The sequence below is a fragment of the Poecilia mexicana genome, unplaced genomic scaffold, assembly GCF_051168715.1.
Source record: "Poecilia mexicana isolate PSO_F unplaced genomic scaffold, ASM5116871v1 scaffold_4, whole genome shotgun sequence".
Lineage (NCBI taxonomy): Eukaryota > Metazoa > Chordata > Actinopteri > Cyprinodontiformes > Poeciliidae > Poecilia > Poecilia mexicana.
In genome coordinates, this window is record NW_028263373.1 from 14892454 (window position 1) to 14915980 (window position 23527).

Sequence of the window (23527 nt, forward strand, 5' to 3'; positions counted from 1 at the left end):
GCTTGGCGCACAAAGATGCAAGTAGAAACATGAATGTGCTTTTTGACTGATGCTCATAACATAACCGTGTTGAGTAAAACTGGTTGTGAAAATGCTTCATAGTGTTTGCATTAATGGGAGATTTTATTTCTTTGCAAAAATTGCTTTGGGGTTTTGGGGGAACTAATTGAATACATTTTGTAAAAGGCTGTGAATTAAAATGAGGAAAAAGGAAAGAGGTAAACTCTCATAACGTTCAGAGGCTTTTGATGTGAAACATGATGACTTTAAGCTTTCAAATTCTCACATTTCTCTCTGAACCTTGGTTTATAAAAGTTGAGGGTTTCAAGCAACTTTTAATTTCATTCCAGGAAATTTAAGAATGATTTGAAGCATGATATCTTGATTTAAAATGAATAAAACAAGTATTTGTTGCCGTTTTCATTCATTTTGCATGTGAGCTGCCTCTCAAAGAGAACTCATCTACTTTCCATGTATGAATGAAGAAATATCCACCTTTTGGCCTGATGTATTTACAACGTTCACCTTACAAAATATTTTATTTCAAGAGCCTTTTATTTAATAAATAACTGTCCAGGCAGGTTATTGTTGGCTCAGTAATATACAATGTGCAAATAAAGTATTTCAAAGTGGGGTTCATTGGTAGATGATGGGTTCCCAATTCAATTTGCACTGAGCGATGCTTGATGGTCCACTAAATAACTCACCAAAACTGGCATAGTGTGTTTATTATGCAGTCATAATACTTTTTTTTTTTTTTACCAACAACTGCAAACCAGACAAAAAACACAAAAAAAACACGAACATATTAAGAAATTAAAGGGCAAGAAGTGTATCCTTTTGTCCTGTCAACCCAGGAAAACATGTAGAAAACTTTAATACTTAAAGAAAAAAAAACATAAAAATATTAGTCAAACCGGACTAACTCCCCTAAAGTCTTTGTGCTCATGTTGTAGTTGGTCAACGAGGCATCTTAAAGAAACATATTTGGAAATTAATTTAAAGATGTTTGATTTTTTTTCCGACTTTAAAAAGTGTGAAATAAAATGATAATAATAATAATAAAACATTTTAGTCTCGGTTGCGTGAGTGAACCGGTCAGCATGTCGTAGGGGAATTCAGCTGAACTGGTGGGTGGGCCACGCCCTCCGCGTCAGCGGGCTGAAGGCAGCTTTAAAGTAAAGACTCCGGCTGCTCTGTCTTCATTGTACTCCTGAGGCTCACTGCTGCAACTTCCCTCTCTGTACAGCTGCCAGGAACAACTGTGCTGCAATGCTTAATCACACAGCGCAGCAGGTTTCGCAACTCTGACTCTACTAACGCAACGCACTTACAATACCTCGGTCCGTCCACAGGTAAACTCACCTGTTTAATTGTATTTATCGTTGTTTTGACTGCGCTGTAGTTTACAAAAACAAAACAAAACAACATTAATCTTTTTCTTGTTTTCATAAATATTTTTGGTTCTGGTTGGATTTCTTCCCTTTAACCGGGTTTAATAGTCCTGGCCGGACAAATAGCTGTAAAGTTGCGCAACAGACCTCAGAGAAAGCCTTGTGTTTGATCATGGCTGCATTGTCAGCTTGAAATGCGTTTTCAGCAAGATGTGGACATGCCAGCCCGGTTTCATTCTCTCAGAAACGGTAGAAGTAATTATCTTGTCAAACTTTACTAATCAGACACAGTGCTAGTAACTTTCTTTCTTATTTATCAGCTTTACTTGTTAAATCTGTTGCAGCATGTTTGGCTGATAACCTGATCTATCCTGTTGCCTGAATTCCTCAAGTGCGGGATTCAGTCAGCTGAATAGAGTCAATTCAATTTTTAAATCGTCTAATATAAGAAGTCTCAACTTCAGTCCTACACTAAACACGCGCTATTCAGTAATCATGAACTGCAGAAATGTTCTTCTTACTGAGTCCGTATTTGTCATTTCTGTATTATTCTACTTCATCTTTTCCTTTTACAGATTGGTCTACAAAATGGCTCAGAATAACTGTCATTATAATGAGAGCATGCAGTTCTTCTACGACAAAGTCGGTAAGAGAGAAGGCTTGAACAGCACCATGCTCATCACGGTCCAAGTGGTCGGCTCCACCTTCTGCATCTTCATCCTGGTTGCTAACTCTATGGTAATTGCTGCTGTAATAACCAATAAGAGGTTTCACTACCCCTTCTACTACCTTCTTGCCAACCTCGCTGCCTCGGACTTCTTGGCGGGCATAGCGTACGTGTACCTCATGTTCAACACAGGTGATGTGTCGCCAACGCTGACTATTCGCGAGTACTTTTTCCGCCAAGGACTTCTGGATGTCAGTCTGTCGGCGTCCCTGGCCAATCTTCTCGTCATTGCACTGGAGCGCTACATCTCTGTGATGAACTGGAAAGTCCACAGCAACCTGACCAAGAGAAGGGTGACCTTGTTGATCGTCCTGGTGTGGAGCATCTCTATCTTCATGGGGGCGGTGCCCAGCATGGGCTGGAACTGCATCTGTAGCCTGGACAGTTGCTCAAAGATGGCTCCCATCTTTAGCAGGAGCTACTTGATTTTCTGGTCGGTTTCCAACCTGATTATTTTTGTTGCCATGGTGGCAATCTACATGAGGATCTACGCTTACGTCAAGAGGAAGACAACGATGCTGATGTCACACACCTCCAGTTCCCTCAACCGCAAGAGAACGCCTATCAAGCTCATCAAGACGGTCATGGCTGTGCTCGGTAAGTGCTGCTCAGGAAAGAGGCCCCGGGCTTATTGGAATAGTTGGGATTTTTGAAGTGCATCACGATAACACATTTTGCTAGACGATAAATTGTCCCAGAACTTATTGCGATAAATGATAATATTGCTTATTAATATTAATATCCGTTTTCAAGCAATGTAATAGTAATAATGCAAGAAAACATTCTCGAGGATCAATAACCTTTAAATTCTAATGAACATTTACAGACTGGAACTGGAAGACATTCTGAGTATCCAAAATAAATAAATAAAACTGAAGCAACAAATAAAATGAATTATGCATCTCTGTAGACAAAATTATCTTTCAAAAAAGCTGCTAGCTGAGACCAAAACACCAGACTGAAGACTTTTAGCATTCAGTGTTTGGTTAAAAAAAAGAGAAAGAGAAAGAAAAGAGAAAAATGATAAATCAAGCAAATAAAATTTATTAAGTTTCTTTTAATTTATCATGTGATTAATTGATTTATTGTTCATTGTGACAGGCCTAGTTCTAACTCCAGATGTATTTTTCCTGCAGTAGATAACCTGTTAAGTCTCTTCCTAGGTCCATATAATGTATAGACATATGTTAGTTTCAGTGTAAATAACCACTAAATGCAAACATGGTGATGATTTTAAGCATGTGGGTGTTTAGATACACCCACGTGATATTGTTGGAACTGGAGTTGTTTTAGGACAATAGAGATCTGCTTTGGTCAGATAAACTATTATTTCCAGCATCTACAACAAACTAATCTGGATTTAAGATACTAAGATAAGAACAGTGTATGACCTGATCCCAGTACCTCAAATTAAAACTCTAAACTAGGGATCTGCAATTGAGGTCCTCAGGTGTCGTGTCCTGCAACTTTTTGGTGCCTTCCTGCTCCAACACACCTGAGTCAAGAGGCTGGTTTACCTCCTTGGCATGTGAGCAAGTTTTGCTAAATCTGCCTGCTGATTCTGCAGCGATGCATCCAAAAGTTTCAGGTCAGCTTGACCCTCCTTTTAACTCTTCATAGCATCTCTTTACAGTATTTTTTTATATATTTTCTTACTCAGTATGAATGAATATCTCCTAACAAAAAAGTAAAGCAGCCTTGCAAAAATGTTTTAGATACAAACAAACTAATTGAGTTTTAATGACATCAGTCTGAACCACTAATTGGTTTAGTTACATGAAAGTAATTGAAGAGTTCTGATGTGTATGTTAAGCCCAGGTTTGATCTCCAGCTGGCACAGCAGGATTTCAACAGGCCATATAACAAACAGACCCTGTTACGTGCCACGCCCCTGATTCCAAAGCACCCGCATCCAAAGTATACACGGCTACGCCATTACTGCAGCGCGCGCTGCCTCGGTTCAGTGCACGACTTATCAAAGGTTTCTTATGGAGCCGTCTTTGTGTGGCACAGACCAGACAAAAGGAATTGAGGGATCAGATTTGCTTAAAACGAACCCAGCTAGACTGGAGTGCAAACTGTTGTGACATTTATTAGCTTGGATTCGTCTTTTTTTCAGTGTTAGTTCCTGTTGTTTGAAATCTGAAGCAAACTTCATTTGCCTTGGTGAAATAGTTTTACCTCAACATGTTCAGGTCTCATCCAAATGAAAACATACACGAGATGGTTGTTGTGTCTCCTCCGCAGAAAACGCTCTGTAATTTGGGCCTTCCTCTTCTTCTGTCCACATGGCTCCATACCGTACTGTATGGTACATAAGAGCTGTTTGCCTATATACACTCTTTATTTCAAGCTGCCGTGTAATTATCCTCCATGCAAGCGCGCTGCTGCACGGCCTGTGTGGCCAGCCGTCGGCCACAACACATTGGCCTTCAGCGAACGTCCCCAACTCCAAGAAAAGCAAAAGTTATACTTCAAGAGTCTGGCAATTGTTTTCAGATGCTACTCTGTAGAAGTTTGTGGGTGCGTGACTTAGCAGCCTTGATTTCTGTCTAAAATAAACTTTGCTCGTTGCATCATCATTTCATTACAGCGTAACATTTAATTAATAATTTGATTTTCTAAATTACCTGTGTGCAACTCCAGATCTTACTAATAGACAGATATTACAATAAAGAAAAAACGGGGAGAAGAGAGTAGTAAAAACTTTCGTTCCCAACTTAAAGTCTTTTGATCAACTGGAGAAACCAGTTCTGGCAGGTGAACCTTGCCAGCTTTGTTCATGGTAGACGGAAATGAATGAAGGTACCTGGAAATCAACACCATGTACAACTCTGGAGCAGCTCACTTCTACAGTGCATTTCTACGACCTCCTAATGACTCTCATCTGGTACATACATGCTTTAAACTCTATTAAGTAGATGGAAATAGTAAGAGAGGTTGGACTTGAAAAATTTAAACTTCAGCTCGACTTATTCAACTATCAGATTTATAAATAATGAAAGCAACAAGCGTTCAGAACATGTCCGTAAAAAAAAAAAAAAAACCTTCCTTTTGTCAGAGTTTTAAGGAAGAGCCGAACCCACTTTCAAACAAGCGACTCATTCTGTTCACGCACTCTCAATGAAGGTCACCTTTTTTGTCTTAGACAGTCAAAGCGAAACAAAACTTTGGTTTAACTCGCCTAAACATAGTTTTCTAATGTAAAAGCTCAACTTTAATGGTCCTTCTTGATCTCCTACGTCTGACTCCACATGTGCAGAAGCAAACAAAGCAAAGTGAGCTGCAGCAGCGCCTTGCATCTGTATATTTGCAGAAATGCTGGTAGTGCAGACAAGTCACCGCCTGCAGCTTCCTCCCTCTGCAACTTGTGTCCCAACATGCTTGGAGTAAATATCTAATTTGCTTTTCCAGTGGCATGGCGAGTTAAAGGCCGACAGAGTCTGAATAAGGAGATTAGCTGCAAACCAGGACACACCTTTTTTTTTAATAGTTCTTCAGAAGGGATGAGTTGCACTAATGTTACAGACAGATAAGGAGGTTTTCCTTACAAAAGGGGAGTGTAGGATTGCAGAAAACTAAGGTGCATGTTTGCATTACACACAAGATTGTTTTGTGCATCACTGAGATGCATCAATCAGAGGTTTTGTGTCCAGGTTCCCATCAGCATATTTTGTAAAGGTCTGGTTGATTCGTTTAGATTTTAGCAGATTGATTCCTTTAGAAGACCTATAAATAACAAGTTTTAAATTTAAAATTGAACTGAGTCTTTTGCAATAAAATGTTCATATCAGAATGAAGCCTTTATGTCGTAAGAACAGCTCAAAGTTACAAAGTCCAACTAAAAAGTATTACCTCACTTCTCAGATTATTAGCTAAGGACAATTAAATTAGAATAATGTAAAATTGTTTATCACTCAGGCATACAGGTGCCCGAAAAGCCTTTCTATGTGATAGATGATTTTTTAATTTCTACCTAATTTCTGTTGCATTTTGTGTTTGAGAGAATAAAATGAACTTATCTCTGCAGCTAAACAGTATTTTACTATTATTTCAGAAATAAAAGCAACATGACAGAATTGAAATATTTTATTAACCTGTCGGTAGCATCAATTAGTACCCTTAATGCCATAAACATTAAGGGTACTATCTTGCATTCCCTGCAAGATTTTCAAAGGCGGCCAACATGTCCAATTCCAGCATGTTCCTTAATATTTGGAGCCTGAAAACTCGGAGGATAAATCAGAGCAATCTTTCCTCTATCAGCCCAAAAAAGCAGATATCCCTTTACAGAAACCGCACTTTCCTTTTCAGGAGTCCCTGACACATTTTGCTCTTCCTCTGAAGTGAAATATTTATCTCTCAGTGATACTGAAATTAGCTAAATTCCTCCAGCATAAATCTTTCACACTGAAGAGTGTTTTTGTCGGTCTGATGTGATGAATCTCTGATCTAGAAGAAAAGATTGGACATTTATTTTCGGGCCATCTGATCACTAATTGGGCTTGGTCCAATGAGAAAAAAAAATCGTTCCCGTCTTCACTCATTTTCTCTGTGGATCTTTGACTTTCAGAAAGTGTTTACGTCAGCTTTAATATGTTACAAAAAATATTTTTTAGTGACTCCTGGCATTGATGAAATCATTCTGTTTAGCAAGAAATATGCCAAACAAAAGCAATTAAAACTCTATAGTTTAATATCAGTCAATGACTTGTGACGCCTCCCAGTACATTATGATGCACCACTTCTGCATATTTGACAAAAACTGTCTATTTCTGTTCCTTTATGCTGTGTTTTAGAGTTTTGATTCCCTCTTTGAACTGACTAATATTTCAGTTGCTTTTCATATTTTATTTGTTTGAGTTACTTGTGGAAGTTAAAAAATGCATGCAGAAAACAGTTTTTTGTTCATTCAAAGAAGTATGAATTGTGAAACTACATTATATTGTCACAACTGCAGGAAATGTAGAATTTACGACATATTTATGATAATAATTTTTGTTTCTGTTTTTAGGAGCCTTTGTGGTCTGCTGGACCCCCGGTCTTATTGTCATGCTCTTGGACGGCCTGAAATGTGAGGACTGTAAGCTGCAGAAACTGAAGAGCTTGATGCTTCTTCTGGCTGTTGCCAACTCCGTCATGAACCCCTGCATTTACTCCTACAAGGACGAGGAGATGTGGACAACGTTCAAAAACCTCATGCGCTGCATCGGAAACGGCACGCGGCGACAGCGGTCGACGCGTGCCAATGCCAAGCCGCTGGGCTCCAGTCAGGACACGAGCACGAGTCCGCCGGCCTCAGAGGAAAGAAAAAGTGATGACAATGGATCATTCGATTCGTGAAACATCGTCTTGTGGTGGCTTTTGCAGAACTGCTCTCCCAGTTGTACACACGGAAGCGTTGTGGCGACTCTGCCGACTCGGACAAAGACAGTTTATCTGCAGCGGTTCTCCACGGGTTTTCCTCAGCTTGAAAATGTTTTCTTGAAGAGACGCTGCAGACCATCTGGCCAAATGAAAAGAGATAAGATAACTTTACGCGCTACTAAATTCTCTAATGGCTGTAAAGATGTCCGGTTTTACTAGAGTTTCATCCATTTGGGCACATTACTCCCGTCCATGCTTAATGGGAGATTCATTCCAGTTTCATCCCGTTTTCTGTCAGTGTCATCAGATCTCTGACTCATCCTGAGGGTGATGCTGCGCCGCAGTGATTGATGAAGTAGCTGCGTTCAAACATTTTGAACCCTGAAGTGTAAAAGTTGTACGAAGCAGGATGTAGTTTAGTTTGAATTAGGCATTTGTTGATATTTGTTGTAAATAGATTTTTTTTTTTTTTACTGCATGTGTAGTTTAAAAACTATAATGGAGGATTTTGAATTAAATATTCTTGGGCAGGGCTGCATTTTAAAGTTATGTGTTTGTGTAAATGACTGTAAACTGCTGTAAAGAAACTCTGTACTTGAACATAGCATAAGAAGATTTTTCTTAAATACCCTTTTTATACCTCTTGATCAGATTTTGTTTTTCATACCCAATCCATCTCCTCTTTTTTTTATTACTCGTGGAAACTGAAACTTCCTGTTAAGAACCTGATGAAGACAAACAGGCTTTTCTGCACCATTTTTTTTAAAAATCTGCCTCACTTCTCTGCAACACACTGGATTGCTGCTATAGATTCAGCTGATACTGTTTGTTTTTAGCATTGAGGAGGATAAGACAGTGAATGCCTCTCCACACAGACAGTTGCACAAACCGCTGCAAGCTGACCACGTCGCTAAACCCGCAGCAGAGTTCAACTGACTTTTCGTTAAATGTATTTTTTGCCAGTGCTGCTGTAAGGAAACCCTTCATCATCAAAGCCTTTTTGAATCTTTTTTGACTTCAGCTTTGTAAAACTGCTCAGTTGAAAGATTTGAAGCTCCAATAATTAAGCGGAGATTACCCATGCTCATGCACTTTGACCGTTGGACTTGTCAAATCATCAACTGTCTTGCATAACTTCTCTGATTATTCCTTCATGTGAAATCTTTCACTTTGAACTGTGCTTCGTTTATAAAAAAATGATTTCATGTAGAAGTAGAAAGAAATGTCCTGAATGCCATCATTTAGTGTCTTATAGAAAGAATGACATTTTAGCATTAAAAGGTAAATGAAACAAGCTGTATGTAGTCACTTGTTGCACCAAGAGCAACTATTATTTATTCACAGGATGCAGAAGAAGCAGAGCTTGGACATCATATTATGCAGAACTGCTCCTCCCGGCTTCTGGCCTACTTTTTTTATAGCCTAAATTTGTATTTTTTACCATATACATGAGTAATTGATCTGAAGACTAGAACACACCATGCATGCCTGTGTTGTAGATAGGTGGAATAAAATTATTGTCTTCATTTAGATGTTTTCGTTGTCCTGCCTCCCTGATCTTGGATGAACATGAATCCATGCTGGGGTTCATAATGACCTCTGTTAAAGGAAGGATGCATCTAAAATATTAAGGTTGTACAACCTGAGGGTCTGAATTGTAGAGTTTTGGATAAAATAGATTTTTATGTTTTATTGTCTAATTTGCTTAAAATGAGACAACAATTGCCTTAATGTACATTCTGTTCTATTAGCAAAAAGAAAAAAGCGATACTTTGAGATAATTGATTATGAGAAAAGAACCTGCTGATGTATTAATGTTAACATTTAATACATTTCAAACAAGTCCCTTGTTTGACATTAAAATATGGATTTACAAATCAGCTCATTTCTGAAAGTGGTTTATTTGTCCAATGTACTTCTATAATCTGGACTCGGTCTTTTATAAACGGACTGAGATTTTGGCAACTATTAAATTTATTTACAGTGCAAAATTGTCTATGTCCTTTCTACCTTTTTCTACCCATTACTAGAGGAATCGTGTGCTATTTAAGTGTTATTGATCAAACTATCATTTGACTTTGTTTCATGTGATGAAGATAACATTTTTTTCTCTTGCTAAATAACGCTGTTACTAATATCTGCTATTATCATACACAACACCCTCTTCACATTTAAAATGAACAATTAAACTTTGTGCAAATCGTGAGTCCAGTTGCTTATTCAGTTGAGTTTATAGCAAATAAATGTTTTGATGAGACATTTAGTTCAGACGAGTTCACTACCAGTCTGTTCAGAACATCTTGTTTTAACTCAGTCCAACAAAGTCTTGTTTAGTTTAGAAACCAGGAGTATCACACAGAGGACAGTCAGTAAGAAATTATTAAATGGTGATTAGTAAAAAGAAAAATGTTTATGTAAGTAATCCAGGCCGCTCCCTACTTGGCTTACGAAACTATAAAGAGACAAAAGTCATTTAAAGTTACAATTATGTATTATGTTTCTGGATGGATAATTATTCTCACAACCCCAATGTTGACACTCCAACTGAGAATCACAAATGATCTTTTTATAAGTCACATTTAGAATCAATAATTAACTCACTAGTAATCACACTAATATGTTTTATAATTATCTAAGTAAAGAAACAAAATATAACATCAACAAACATGAACTCTAGGGACCATAAAAGTAATTGCAAATGTTCACTGCAATGCAAACATTATAAACGAATGCTCACGGCGTCATTAACTGAAGGAAGATTTAACTTGATCAACACGATGCGAACTATTAAATTATGAGACTGAACTCTGAAATTTAAAGGAACTGTTTGGAAAGGGTAAAGGAGGAATATGGAAAGAACTGAATACAATAGAAATGTTTTATTAATTGAGTCTCTTTCTGTCCCAAAGTGCAGCATGAAACACTGCAGATGCAGATCTCAGAGGATGGAGGCGACTTTGTCCCTCCTTGTCCAGAGAGTTTGGGTTGCAGCACCAGTCCAGGTACTTCTACTCCTCCATAATCTCTGGTTCACTGGTGATGTCTGTCACCATCCCCGTTGTCTTGGTTGGTGTGAAAGTTGTTGGCCTCACACCAGCTTGTAAAGTTGCTGATCATCTCCTTGTACTTCAGTTGTCAAGGACTGCTCTCCGCCGTGTTTTAGTTTTTTTTCCCTGGTTCAGCACATCTTCATCACATCTTCATCACTTGATGGTTTGTTTGTCTGCTGAGGAGTCAGTAATGCCATTCTGGTTTCCTGGAAAGTTGGAACTTGAGGCTGAGTTTGACGTCAGTCCAGAGAAGAAGTCACAATTTCAACATGGCAACGCCCATAAAGATCGTTTGCGATGCAAACAGCACTTTTCATTTGTTCAGTTTAGAGTTGCAGAAGCCACAATCAACATTGATTTTAGACGCGTGTCTGGTAAAATAAGCACGTTTCCACCATACTGCCATATCTCAAGTCACAGCTGGGGTTAGTCAGACTTATGGGGCATTCCAGTTGATTTTTCCTTCTGGGAAAGTCGGAATTTTCCAGTTCTGAGCACAACTGGAACATAACATTGCTACCTGGGTGTTTAACCAGGGAGCGAACTGAAATAAGTAGGACAGTGACCCTTGAGAATTGACTTCGGAAACCCCTGGGATAAGGGGATATTCAGGAGGAAGAAAGCCAAAAGGTAATGACTTCAAAACCAGCTTTAGATAAGCTGATAAGACACACCTTAGTTTTGACCTGGGTACGTCGGTGTAGAGTCTCAGTCACGAGGAAATGGCCATTTTAATCACTTAGACAAAAGACAAACAGATTTTTTTATCTTGTTTATAAAGCAAATGTAGACATTTCCTCCAAAATCTTACTTCAGTTCATGAGATTGTTGAGAACTGAAGAAGCCCTTTTTATTTTATTTGTATGAGAAACTTATTCAAGGAACAGGAGAACCATTGCAGCTACCTTCAATTTATGCTTTTTTTTTGGCTCTGCTTTTGTTCTGCCACCTGTTTACGAACAGGACTGAACTCAGGAACTGCAATTCTCAACATGAAACACTATCAAAACTTTATCTTACTGTACCTGGTCTGTTTCTGTCTCTACCACAATTATTTGAAAGCAAAAAATAAAAACACTTTCTGGAACTTCACATGTAAAATATGCTGAAGCAACAACTGGCTACGATGAATAATGATGCAACTTAATTTCAAATAAGTGGATCAGATCTGGAAAATCCAAGGAGCTTCTCTGTTTGATTCTCGTTCTGTGAAATCGGACTCCACACTGAAAAATTGCAAGTTATTTCAAAAGCTTACTAAATTCTACACGACCAAAACACGATTCAACCTAAGACATTTTTAAAGTGTTTTCACATCACAGCGACTTCCAGGGTGTAAAAACACCATCTCAACAACAAAATCTGTGGAATAAAATATTATCTCAGATCAATCTGATGTCTCGATGTAGAGATTTCCACTAGTCTTGATAAGACGAGGGAAAAGCGGATCTTTATATTCAAATAAAGTAATTTTTGAGGTTTTTCATGAGTTGCAGTGGCTTAACAGGAATAAGAACAATTTGAGTGCTTGTTAACATTATGCTGCCTTTCACTGAATTTAAAAGAATGACTTTGAGTTCAACATGATTGACTGGGTTCTTGTTTTCCTACAGTCACTTTAGACAGTTACAGATTTCTTTTTTATAGAATAGAATAGAATAGAATATACTTTATTGATCACCAAGGGGAAATTGCTTATTTGTTGAAAGCTACTCTATCTTAGGCAATAAATACAAAGTTTGTAAAATATATATATACCTAAGAGTGATAATTTCAAAATGACTAGATATAAATAAGCAATCACATGCAATATATTAATCAATAAATAACCTATAAATGAGCGCAGAAAAAACATTAAACTTAAATAATGAACACATTAAACTGTGTGTATCCATCTTCGCCCCCCCCCTCTTTTTTTTTAAACAATATCAAGATTCAAATTTAATCTTCCTCTAAATGTCTTAAATGTTTTATCAAGTACACCAAGTACAGCAAAATAACACCACAGGGTGTGAAAAGACATTAGAAAGTATTTCATTCATAGTTCCGTCTCTTTTTGTTAGAATCCCTTTTTTAAATGTCAACGTATGAGACGTAGTATTATTCTTTGTTATTACAGATGCACAAACATTTTCATTTTCCTTTCTTTGTAACCTGTTTTACAGCGTCACTCATCACATGTTTAAATCTTTTACAATGAGATTCCACTTAACCTGTAGGATGCGTTCCCAGGCGTGTAAACCCTAAAGAGTCTGCAAAAGTGGCAAAACAACAACAAAGTTTTGTCTGTCCCTCTGATGTTGTTCATTAAGCAAGAAAAGGAGAAAGAATAGCGCTTTCATCATTATCACAGCAGAAAGTTTCATTTAATAATAGTAATTTGACTTACTATGTTACTGTTTTGAGGTTAATACAGTAGGTTACAGACTTTGAACATTTTATTAAACCTTTCAACTTTTCTGGAAATGGCCTCAAGCTTCTCTCCTCTCGAGTTCATCTGGGAAAAGTTGCCACAGTTGCCTCACGGAGGAATGCTCATGTTGCAAGATAAGTATCATAAAAAAAATGGCAGGCGGCCAGACGCAGGTTTAGGAAACACAGAGGCCAGGAAACGACAACAATAAACATGCAATATTTCGAGGGATTTATTATAATGCCGTGTTCACCACTCTGACCTGGGCAAAGAGAACATAATAAAGTGGTAAACGCATCTTCGTCATTTACTTTCACTTTCCTAAATATCGTCCATGTTTCTATCACAATAGGAACAAATCACCTCCTGCGAGGAAACACCAAGAATTTACTTTAACTAAAACCAATTTGCTGTTAAACCGAAAGAGACAGATTTTTAATCTTTTTTTTTGTTTTTTACAAAACCATCCTTATTTTCTTTTCCTACTTGTTTATTTTAATTTGTGTTATTGTTCCCTAATTTTTTATCTTATATTTTGAATTATTTGTAAAAATGTAAGTTCAGCTGCATTGATCACTGGCTTCTTTCTTCATGTGCTGAGAAAGCAGCAGCCTCTCTGTTCAGACGCAGGAGTCTGTGTTTCTCCCCTAAATGAAGTTCTACTGCCATTAACTTCTTACTCGTCTTTAACATAGAAAGTACTCCTGGATCAGTGCTTCTGTTTCTTTTTGTTATGTTTTCTGAAATTTCTCAAAGCCCCAGTGAGCCTAAGCAGACGGCCGCTTGATTCTGCTGGACGTTTCTTCCTGCTAAAGGGGAGTTTTCCTTTCCGTTGTCACTTCTTGCTTACCCAGAATGATGAATTGGTGCCAAATGTCGCTACGTTCCCTTTAGAGAGGAGTGAATCCTGCAGGCCACCGATTCTCTGCAATCTGGTCGTTTTCCTTGGATAGGAAACTTTTTAATCAGTTTCAATAATAAACTTACTGCAATGTTTAACTAGGATCAACTGTGATGTATGTACTTTACTTTGAATCTGTCTGTGTGATTGGATTGAATTATGTTGTTTTCTGAAGTTCAGTGAGATGCTGTGTTGTGAATTTGTGCTCTGCTGTCTGAATACGGTTGAATTGAATATTATAGTAATAATAATAATAATCATCGGCTATGCAGTGCTGCAGTGGTTAGCAACGTCGCATTGCAGTGAGAAGGTCAGAAAACTATTAATAATAATAAGAATATTAGCAATATTAAACCTAAAAATGTACAACACTATGAAAAAAAGAGTGAACAAGATACACAATTTACTTCTGATCCCAACTTTAAAGCTACTGCATTCAATTAAAGTAAGATTTATTGTATGGTTAAAATGGTTTGAACATCTCTATAGATCTTGAGTTTTCATGGCAGCAGACCAAGAAGTGATCTATGGAGGAGAAGAACAAGCAGATCCATGAATTAGTCCTGAATGTATCTGCTGAGCTCACTGGCTTGAGTTATGATGGTTTCTGATGCTGCAGAGCCATGAAGACTGAGACACATGATTCAGATAAGAGAAAATTCATCTGACTTTGACTAATAGAACAATAAGTTAGGCTATAAATAATTAAACTTTTGTTTTTAGAGGAAAATATATAGTGCATTGAGCATCTGAGTGTTCCCAAGATGAAAAATCAGTTTCATCCATCAAAATTAATTTCTCTTGTGTCTGCAAATGTGGAAAAAAAAAAAAAAAAAAAAACTTCATATGGTTTAAATTATGTTCAAGCTGTTTGGTAGGAGCTCTTTGGATCCTCTGAAGAGAAATCTGTAGACCTGGCGTGACTACTGCCTGCCACTCTGGTTTCGCCTACCCAAAAATATGAACCTTAAATTGCACAGAGAGGCAAACTTTCTTCTCCTGCCCGGCTGTAATTACGCATTCTTGGGAAACCAGTTAAATTGTACAGATGTACAGAAATGTTGCATTTTGGTTTGCTTTGAATTTTAGAGCAAACATATGTGAGCAAAAAAAAAAAAATGTTTACCATGAATTGGTGTGGAGAAACGTTCCTATTGGTTGTGAAAATGTGGGACTCAGATTGATGAGAAGTTCAAAGCTAAATCTGTTCTTAGATCAACATTTTTCAGCTCAGTTTTGTGAACCATTTTTTCCACAAACATACTAAGGTTAGTGGAAATCAGAAGTAGAAATGTGTAAAGAATGAGATGGTGCCTTCAGATGAAGCCAGGACCTGAGGAAGATGCTGACAGTGGGCACACAACAAATTTGAAATGAGTTCACACTCACTAATCACTTTATTAGGTACACTGGTTTATTGGCTTGTCAACACAGATCGTTAATAAGCAAACATATGACAGGAAGTCAAAAATATGGTGGAAACAATTCAGACCCAGACAACTGTGTTAGTCTAAATGGACAATTTCTTTGTAGTCTTACAAATTCCCCTCTAAAATGCGTCTACAAACCAAAATATACTAAACTATACTTCAAAACACCTAAAAGAACAAGAAACAATAAAACACAAAATTAATACAGTAGAAATGAGGGAAGTGAAGTGGCTTAATAGTGTTTTTGTTGGTGCTCGACCAGCAGAAACTGCAGATTTTCTTGGATTTTAAAATCCTGTGTCCTCCAGTTTAGTTTGTGAAAATACCTGTTTAATGTCAGAGGTCCCAGGAATGTGGAATACCACCTCTGAATGCTCATCATTTTGAACTGAAGTGGTTGGGCTACAGCTGCAGACGACCACACTGTATTTCTCTCCTGTCTGTTAAAAGCTCAAGAGAATCAAATTAAAGTAACACCATTGTTGCCTTTACAGTTTGATGGGAAACTTTATCATTTAGCATCTTCACAACTTGCATTATAAATGTATGCAGTGAGTCTGACACTTGAGACAATGCACAGTACTTGCAAAGACAAATTTAAAGCAGTTTTTGTGTTTGTGTTAAAGACTTACTTGGCTTTGTCAGCCTCGACTGCATATTTGCGTAATTAAAGGAATGTGGTTGCGCCGGACGAGTGTCGCAACGTTTCTGGATGTCATCCGCATAGAATGACTCTCAGTGAGGTTCAGTGTCTCGTGCAGACGTTGATGGTCTCAGATTTCTCACCCTTAACAGTCATGAACAAGACTTTCAGGTTCAGTTTGCGATCATCATCAAAACTCATTTCAGGTGTTGGCCTTAACTTGCAATGCTCTCACTACAAGTGAAACACAAACATTCAGTCATTTAAAAATGAGGAGCTGATCCACCAGGACAAACATCTCATGTTACACCTTAATGATTGGAAGCACACTTTGCATAAAATGTGTCATTTTACCTTGTCAACTGCACAGTTTTGACAACATTTTATACCAAATGTTTGTACTATTCTAACGTACATCCCACATGGCTCTCAACAAAAATGATCTAACATGTTTAAATTCAATTGGAGTCAAGTTTGTTATATCAGTACAAAACTCACGGTAACACTTTATTTGAAGGGGATTGAATAAGACTGTCATGACACTTTCATAAACATGTCATAACACCTGTCATAAACATGAATAAGCCTTCATGAATATTTATGACTGTTGTCATAAAGTGTCATTCGGTAAATTATGACACTTTTAATACAAAGTTGACATTATTCAAAATGTCTTTGTTACGACAACTTGACATTAACCAGGAAATCCTTACTGATATAAATTTGTTATAAAAGAATTACTGATTGCACTTTAAAAATGAGGTAACTTTATGTTATTAAAGGTAAAGTTTAAACAGTAATGATTTCCTGGTTAATGTCAAGTTGTCATAACAAAGACATTTTGAATAATGTCAACTTTGTATTAAAAGTGTCATGATTTACCGAATGACGCTTTATGACAACAGTCATAAATATTCATGAAGGCTTTTTCATGTTCATGACAGGTGTTATGTCATGTTCAAATAAAGTGTTACCAAACTCACTTTACTGTTATTGACATTCTCTTCCCAGCTTCAGTTCTTATTCTGACACTTAGCAGAAAACGGAATAAAAGTAGGATTTTGACGATCATAGCTGATCTTTAACTGAAAGGTTTAGTTTAATTTCATATAAAAGAGTGAGGAAAGAGGTTAAGTGTCTTTTTATACATTGTATGCAAATACTTCGTTTCAACTCTGTGTGTATTTACTTAAAACTTACTCTTGTTTGCCTGGAAAGTTGAAAGATTTTGCACAATATTGCAAACATGTAACTCTGTAGCATTAAAATGATCTCACAACGCAGATCAAAAAGAACAAATAAAAGCTATTTAATGTAACACAAAAGCTGAAAACATTCATGCTTAAGTTAACCAAGAGTTTTCAAATCTAAATAAATTTTAGATGATCAGGTTATTTTCTAAAATGATGTATATGTATATTTTTATATTTTATTTTAAGTTTTTTTTCTACCTTCTTTGTTGTCTTTTCCCAAATAAAAATCACTCAGAAACAGATTGTCCTGAGTAAAAAAAGCAACTATAACTAATTACATTAAGCCAGAGGGAAGATAATTATATGGGCTGAAATGCCACTGACCGAGCAAAAGGCCAGATTATTGGTGAAGTACAGGCCACCAACATTAAGCTATGTTAGTGATTTTCTTCAGAGGTGAACTGGTAGTGTGTGAACCTGATTCAGCTGATTGAAAGGGAACAACTTGTCTTCGAGTTCTACTGAAGAATAATTGTGAAATTATGTAAAACAAATGTACAAAAGCAGGTAAAAAAAAACAACAACAACAACAAAAAAAAACTAACAGAAGCATGCAGACCAGACGCTCTGAGGCCCAGGATGGGAAGTGCTGGCATGCAGCAACAGGTCCCTCTGTCACAAACACAAAGACTTCACAGCACAGCAGGTCTAATAAATGTGAAGGTTTTCTGTTACACATCAACACCCACTCTAATGACTCATCCTCTAATGTTTTTTTCTTTCACAGGCACAAACTCCATGGTTTCAGAAAATGCAGACATGTTTAATAGTGAATGTATTGAAATAGCTGAACTAAACTCTAAAGGGCAACAACTTCAGCTGTTAAGATTTTCTATCCATTAGCAACAACTTTGAAATTGTGTTTTCTCAGAGTTTTGAATTGACTTTTCGTAAAATCACACATAAAAAGCAAGAGTTCAAAGGTAAATGGATCCGTTCAAAAGAAAGAGGCGTTTCTACTAACATGCCTTTTTACAGGATCATATTAAATGCCCTTACAGTTTTTCAATGCTTCTAAAGAAAAATAGCAAAAACAAAAAACATGTCTCAATCTTCAGTACTTTTCTGCAGTCACAAGTAATTGCTTTTAGTTCAAACCTTTCCATTTCAGTGTTTCATCATTTGGTGAGGTAAACATTAACTCCAGGAATTTGTCTACTGAAGAACACCTACAATGCAGAAATTGTGTTTGAGTTTCAGAGTGGTAGGACTGAGGGGAACTGTCTGAAATAAAACACTGATTGTGGAAGTTTCTTTGCTAATTTGTGAAGACTTGTGGATTCATCTTTAACTCTCTTGACTCTGATATTCCTAAACGAAATCTGGTGCAACAAATCGCCTTCGGAGGTTAGTAAAGAGAGTCTACATGTGTACACTTTATCCTTAGTATAAATACAGCTGCCCCGTGTAGGCCAAAAGGGAACATTACTGAATAAACATCATAAAGACCAAGAAGCACAGCAGACAGGCCAGGGATGAAGTTGGGGAGCTGTTTAAAGTCGGGTAAGTTTAGAAAACAATGACCTAAGCTTCTAACATGTCACAAAGCACTGAAATGAATCACTTGAAATTGGAAAGAGAATGGCACAGCGGCCACCCAAGACATGGCTGTCAATCTAAAGGTAACGTTGGAGGAGTTAAAGAGATCCACAGATCTATTGACAGGACAACTAGCTGCACACTCCACAAATATGGCCTTGATCTGAGAGTGTTAAAAGGAAAGCTGTTTTTTTGTAAGAAATCCCTTTTAGGAAGTCTCAGCTAACATGCGGAAGAAGGTGCTGCAGATGTGACTGGATATAAACTATTTGGAGTTATAGACAAACCCCACATTGCCGTGGACACACACATGCTTTTTCTCTGCAGGGACCGGGAAGCTGGTCGGGACTGACAGGAGGGCAGATGGAGCTAAACACGGGACAATCCTGGAAACCCTGCTAGACTAGGAGGAAGATTCTCCATCCAACATTCAGCCTGAGTTACAATGAAATGGTTTTAATCAAGTCATATTCATGTGTTAGAATGGTCTAGTCAAAGTCCTGAAAGTTATCTTTCAGAGCAGAACTGGCACAAATTTCAGACTCCAAATGTGCAAAGCTGGTAGAAACATATCTCAAAAGACTTTCAGCTGTAACTTCAGCAATGGATGTGGTTCTGCAAAGAAGTTTAGAAAATATCAGAAAAACTAAATTGAAACTGCAACAGGTTTCTAGACTAAAAACACTGGATATGCTTTTTAATTGTTGTACCCTGAGGTGGGAATATCTAGAAAATCAAAAGCTCTTGTTTTACATGAGTTTTGATGTAAATTAATTTATGAATTTGCAAAGATATCACTTGTATTTAAAGATGTGCAAGTTTGAGGAGTGGAAAAGTTTGCCTTCACATACCTTTTTTTTTTTATCAAGTTACTTGTTAATGTTATGAAAATGACACATGCATGACAACAGCATCAGGTCGTCATACACAAGATCGCTATTCTGGAATACAGAGTTGTCTTCCCAGAAGATATTTTGTTTTTCAAGATGATTGATACAATGAGACGAGTGAAAAGCCAAGAATCGGCTGGAAACTTAAATTCCTTATTCAAATAACAAAGAGCCAGAGCAATTTAGCAGAAATTTGGATCCCAGTTCATTGAATGAGATAAAAGTTTTTATTTGTTGTTGACGGAGGTTCACTGTAAGCGCACAGCATGACTCACCGGATTTCCTTTTATACATCCACACTACTTTAAGGATCCTACAGTGTGACTCATAGTAAAAAAATTAACCACACAAACAAACATAATGCATACGATTTTCAATGAATTGATGTCCTGCGGGAGAAGAAAGCTCAACCTACTATGTGAGCAAATACAAATATACCTTCTCTCCCCGATAAACATCTGTGTTTCATAATTAATGATGAAAATCTACTTGGAAAATCATTTCAGACAATATTAGAACTCCCACATGAGACACAGCAGGACATCCTATTTGTTCTGGGTGTGGAGTCTGCAAGGGTAATTAATTTCTCTGCTGTGAATTAGTTGTCTACTAGCAGGACGTCCTGCCTCCAGCAGCACAAAGAGTTTTTATGGGAAGCTTCACTTTCAAAACAGGGCTGCTGGTGACTGCTGAGTGTGCAAAAATATCTCCAGCACAAGTGAGAGCTTTTGTCATTGTGTTACTTTCAGGTTTTTCAGTGTTTGATGTTGCATATACAGCTTTTATACTTTTGAGTGATACAACAAAACAGCCACTGTACATCTGCAGCAATCACCAAATAAACTGCTTCTTTTCGCTCTATAATTTCCCCTGTGGGTGGCTTCTCAAAGTCAGCCAGAGGAACACTGTCAGGAAATATTCTAGATAGTTGAGACGTAAACTTAGCAAACTGTGTTCCAGAGTTTCTGTTGAAAAGCAGCAGGGAAATAACAGATGTTCACATGTATGACTCAGAGCTATAAAAAAAAACTTTACACAAGTTTACACAAGAAGACAAATGTTTGGTATAATTATTATTAGCAGATTTGCCCTTGATGAAAATAAATACCCAGTAACTACCAGGGCTTCAGCTTTTCTGCTGGTAACACATATGACTCTTCTTCTTGTGGTTGAAAATGCGACTTGCTCTAACTTCCTGTCAGTCGGAGTGATAGCTTGCTCTATAGATTGTAGCCATTTGCTTTCCTTTATTGCTTTGTACCAGCAGTTGTCTCTAATTTTACCAGGAATATGGGTGAGAAAGGATATTGTGTAGCACTGGATCTATATTTAAGTGATGTTTTGCTATATTTTCCAGAATAGTGCACCTTGTTAAATCACGGAGCCATTTACATTCACGGTAAAACAGATGACTACCATGCTGGACAAAGTCATCATCACTTGTGATGATGAATCTGCTACTTGTTCTAATATGATTTTTTTTTTAAATCATTTTTCTTTTTACTTTTTTAAGAGTCTGATGAATTCTGGAGTTATTCCAAATGCTTATCAGTGCAGGATAGAAACAGATTTTAACCCTGAATCTTAAACTGTGGCTGTAATCTAATCCAGATCTGCCATCTAGTGGAAGTGAAGAAAATCTTCTTTATAAAATTTACAAAAGTAAGTGGGTTACAAATATGTCACTGTCTTTGTAGCTGCAGCTGTGTTACAGTTTTTGGTCGTTCTATGTCATTGTCACATTTTAATTTATTTAGATGTTGACGTAGCTACAATAATTTGCTGGGATCCACAGAGGAAATCTAGTTCTCCTGTGTGTTTTTACATCTTTACTCATACGGATGTAAGCATCTTTATCTCCAGGGGGAATCAGATTTCACTCATGCGGTGTTCTTTCATAATCTGCAGTCAGATAAGCTGCCCACATTTGTCCAAATGTGTGGTACTGCTAGATAATACTCATTTCTTCACACAGACTGCGCAACATTTGCACATATTTAGAGATAGATAAGTACATCGCAATTCCTGTCTTTTACTTGCTGAGTGATGCAAGTCTTTTATTTGGAGTCAGCCAGTAGGATCCTGGATCTTCAAACATAAAAATACAACGTCTACACTTTTTTTCAATCTGAAAGTCAGGTTGAAATGAAAGAAACTTTCTATGTTTCTTTGTTTCATATATTTTCATATTCAGTGGGTGGCAGGTCAGTCGGGAACTCATTCTCTAAAAAAGCTGCTTCAATGTCTGCAGTACCTGACTGAAGAGCTGAGTGGTGTTTATTCCTGGGTCATGCATAGCTTATTTCTGCTGGTGGAGCTTGGACTTGCATTCACTCCAAACAGTTTTTTTTTTCATTATTATTATTATAATTTTTTTTTAACTGCTGGTGGATTTCAGACATTTTTGAACACCTGAGATGGTTTCTTTACCACATAAGACTCATTATATTTGAAGATGCAAACAGATTCAAGATCCCTGCATGTTTTAAGGGTTTTGGACAATCTCTTAGTACATACATTGTGTACAAATATGGCGTATTATGGATTCAGAACAGGTGACAGAAAAGTCATCGGTGTACAAAGTTCTTAGAAAAGATGAGTTTTATATTAATGGAAGTTTTCAACAACTGTGTATTATATTGATTTTGTCTGGGGTTCAAGATATTTACATTTTATTCTGAAACAGATCCCTGTCAAACTTTGCAGAACTATAAATTGTCCGCAATGTTATTGCGATAAATAATAATATTGTTTTCTTTAGACCATTTTTAAGTAACATAATGATAATGGTAAAATTATCAATACATTTTAAAATTCATGGCTTTTAACAAATGAAAGGAATTATGAAGTCTCTATGAACAAAACTGTCCTTCAACAAAAGGGTTAGTTGAGACCACCTACCAAACTGAAGCCTTTTGTCATCCAAATTTTGGTAGAAAGAGAGAGAAAAAACAATAAATCATGCAAATGGAAATGACTGAGCTCATTTGATTTATCATGCAATGAATTGATTTATTGCTCACTGCAACAGGCCTATCCAGACAGAGTGCTAAATATATCTTACTCAAGTTGCCTAATTTTCAGCCATGCTTAATCTTCTGGAAATAATTACACTTTTAATGTGAAATGAATCCCACAGTTTTTACAATGGCATGAAACTGAAACAGAATAAAGATTTTAAGAGATCAAATGACATCCTAAACCCTCATAAAACAGACAAAATGTGTTTTTCTGTCAGAGTATGGGTTCTATTTCTCTATTGACCCTTGATGTCTCATATAGGGTGGGGTTGTTGTAATTGATGGGGATGGGTTTACTCTCCGGCCCCTGGGGACAAAGCTACTCTGCTCACTCCTCTGATGTGTTTCCTTAGTGGTGCTGCTTTGGCCACCAGACTCTAATGGCTTCATTTAAATTTTAAAGGGACACATGCTTATATGACTCTCTCACTCTCCCCTGTTTTCTTATTTTGTCTCAATGTAACTGAATAAAGAGGAAATTATAACAGGGTGAAGAGAACTCAGAGAGATCTGCTCTCATTATAACTAAATTATATCTTATAAGATAAAAAAAATGCATATGCTTTTATGTTTATCTTCAAGCTCTTCTTTCTTGTGTTTGTAATAGAAAGAGTTACATTTATTCAATAAACCGTAAGTCCAAGCTTAAATATGAGCGTAAATATTCATAATTCAAAATGTTTTGGTTCTCTGAAGGCTTACTACAAAATCAGACACTTCAATCCAAAAACTTTTTTTTTTTGCAGAATTATGAGAAGACAATACATCAGTTAATGTACTGATATAGAATGATAGAACTATTATATTATGTCGATATTATGTTTTAAATGTTTTTAAATGATGGCAACATGTTTGTTCGAACTGCCATTTTGCACTGCTTTCGTTTAAAATAATGTATGT

At 36.9% G+C, this 23527-nt stretch overlaps 1 protein-coding gene across 1 annotated transcript; it reads left to right on the forward strand.

Annotated features, from left to right (window-relative positions):
• Nucleotides 1–1193: 1193 nt before the first annotated feature.
• Nucleotides 1194–9479, forward strand: lpar3 (lysophosphatidic acid receptor 3). Its single transcript, XM_015007315.2, has 3 exons — nucleotides 1194–1355; nucleotides 1970–2718; nucleotides 7136–9479. Exons 2-3 carry the CDS (start codon nucleotides 1983–1985, stop codon nucleotides 7462–7464), a joined length of 1065 nt encoding a protein of 354 aa, XP_014862801.2. The 5' UTR covers nucleotides 1194–1355; nucleotides 1970–1982; the 3' UTR covers nucleotides 7465–9479.
• Nucleotides 9480–23527: the final 14048 nt, after the last annotated feature.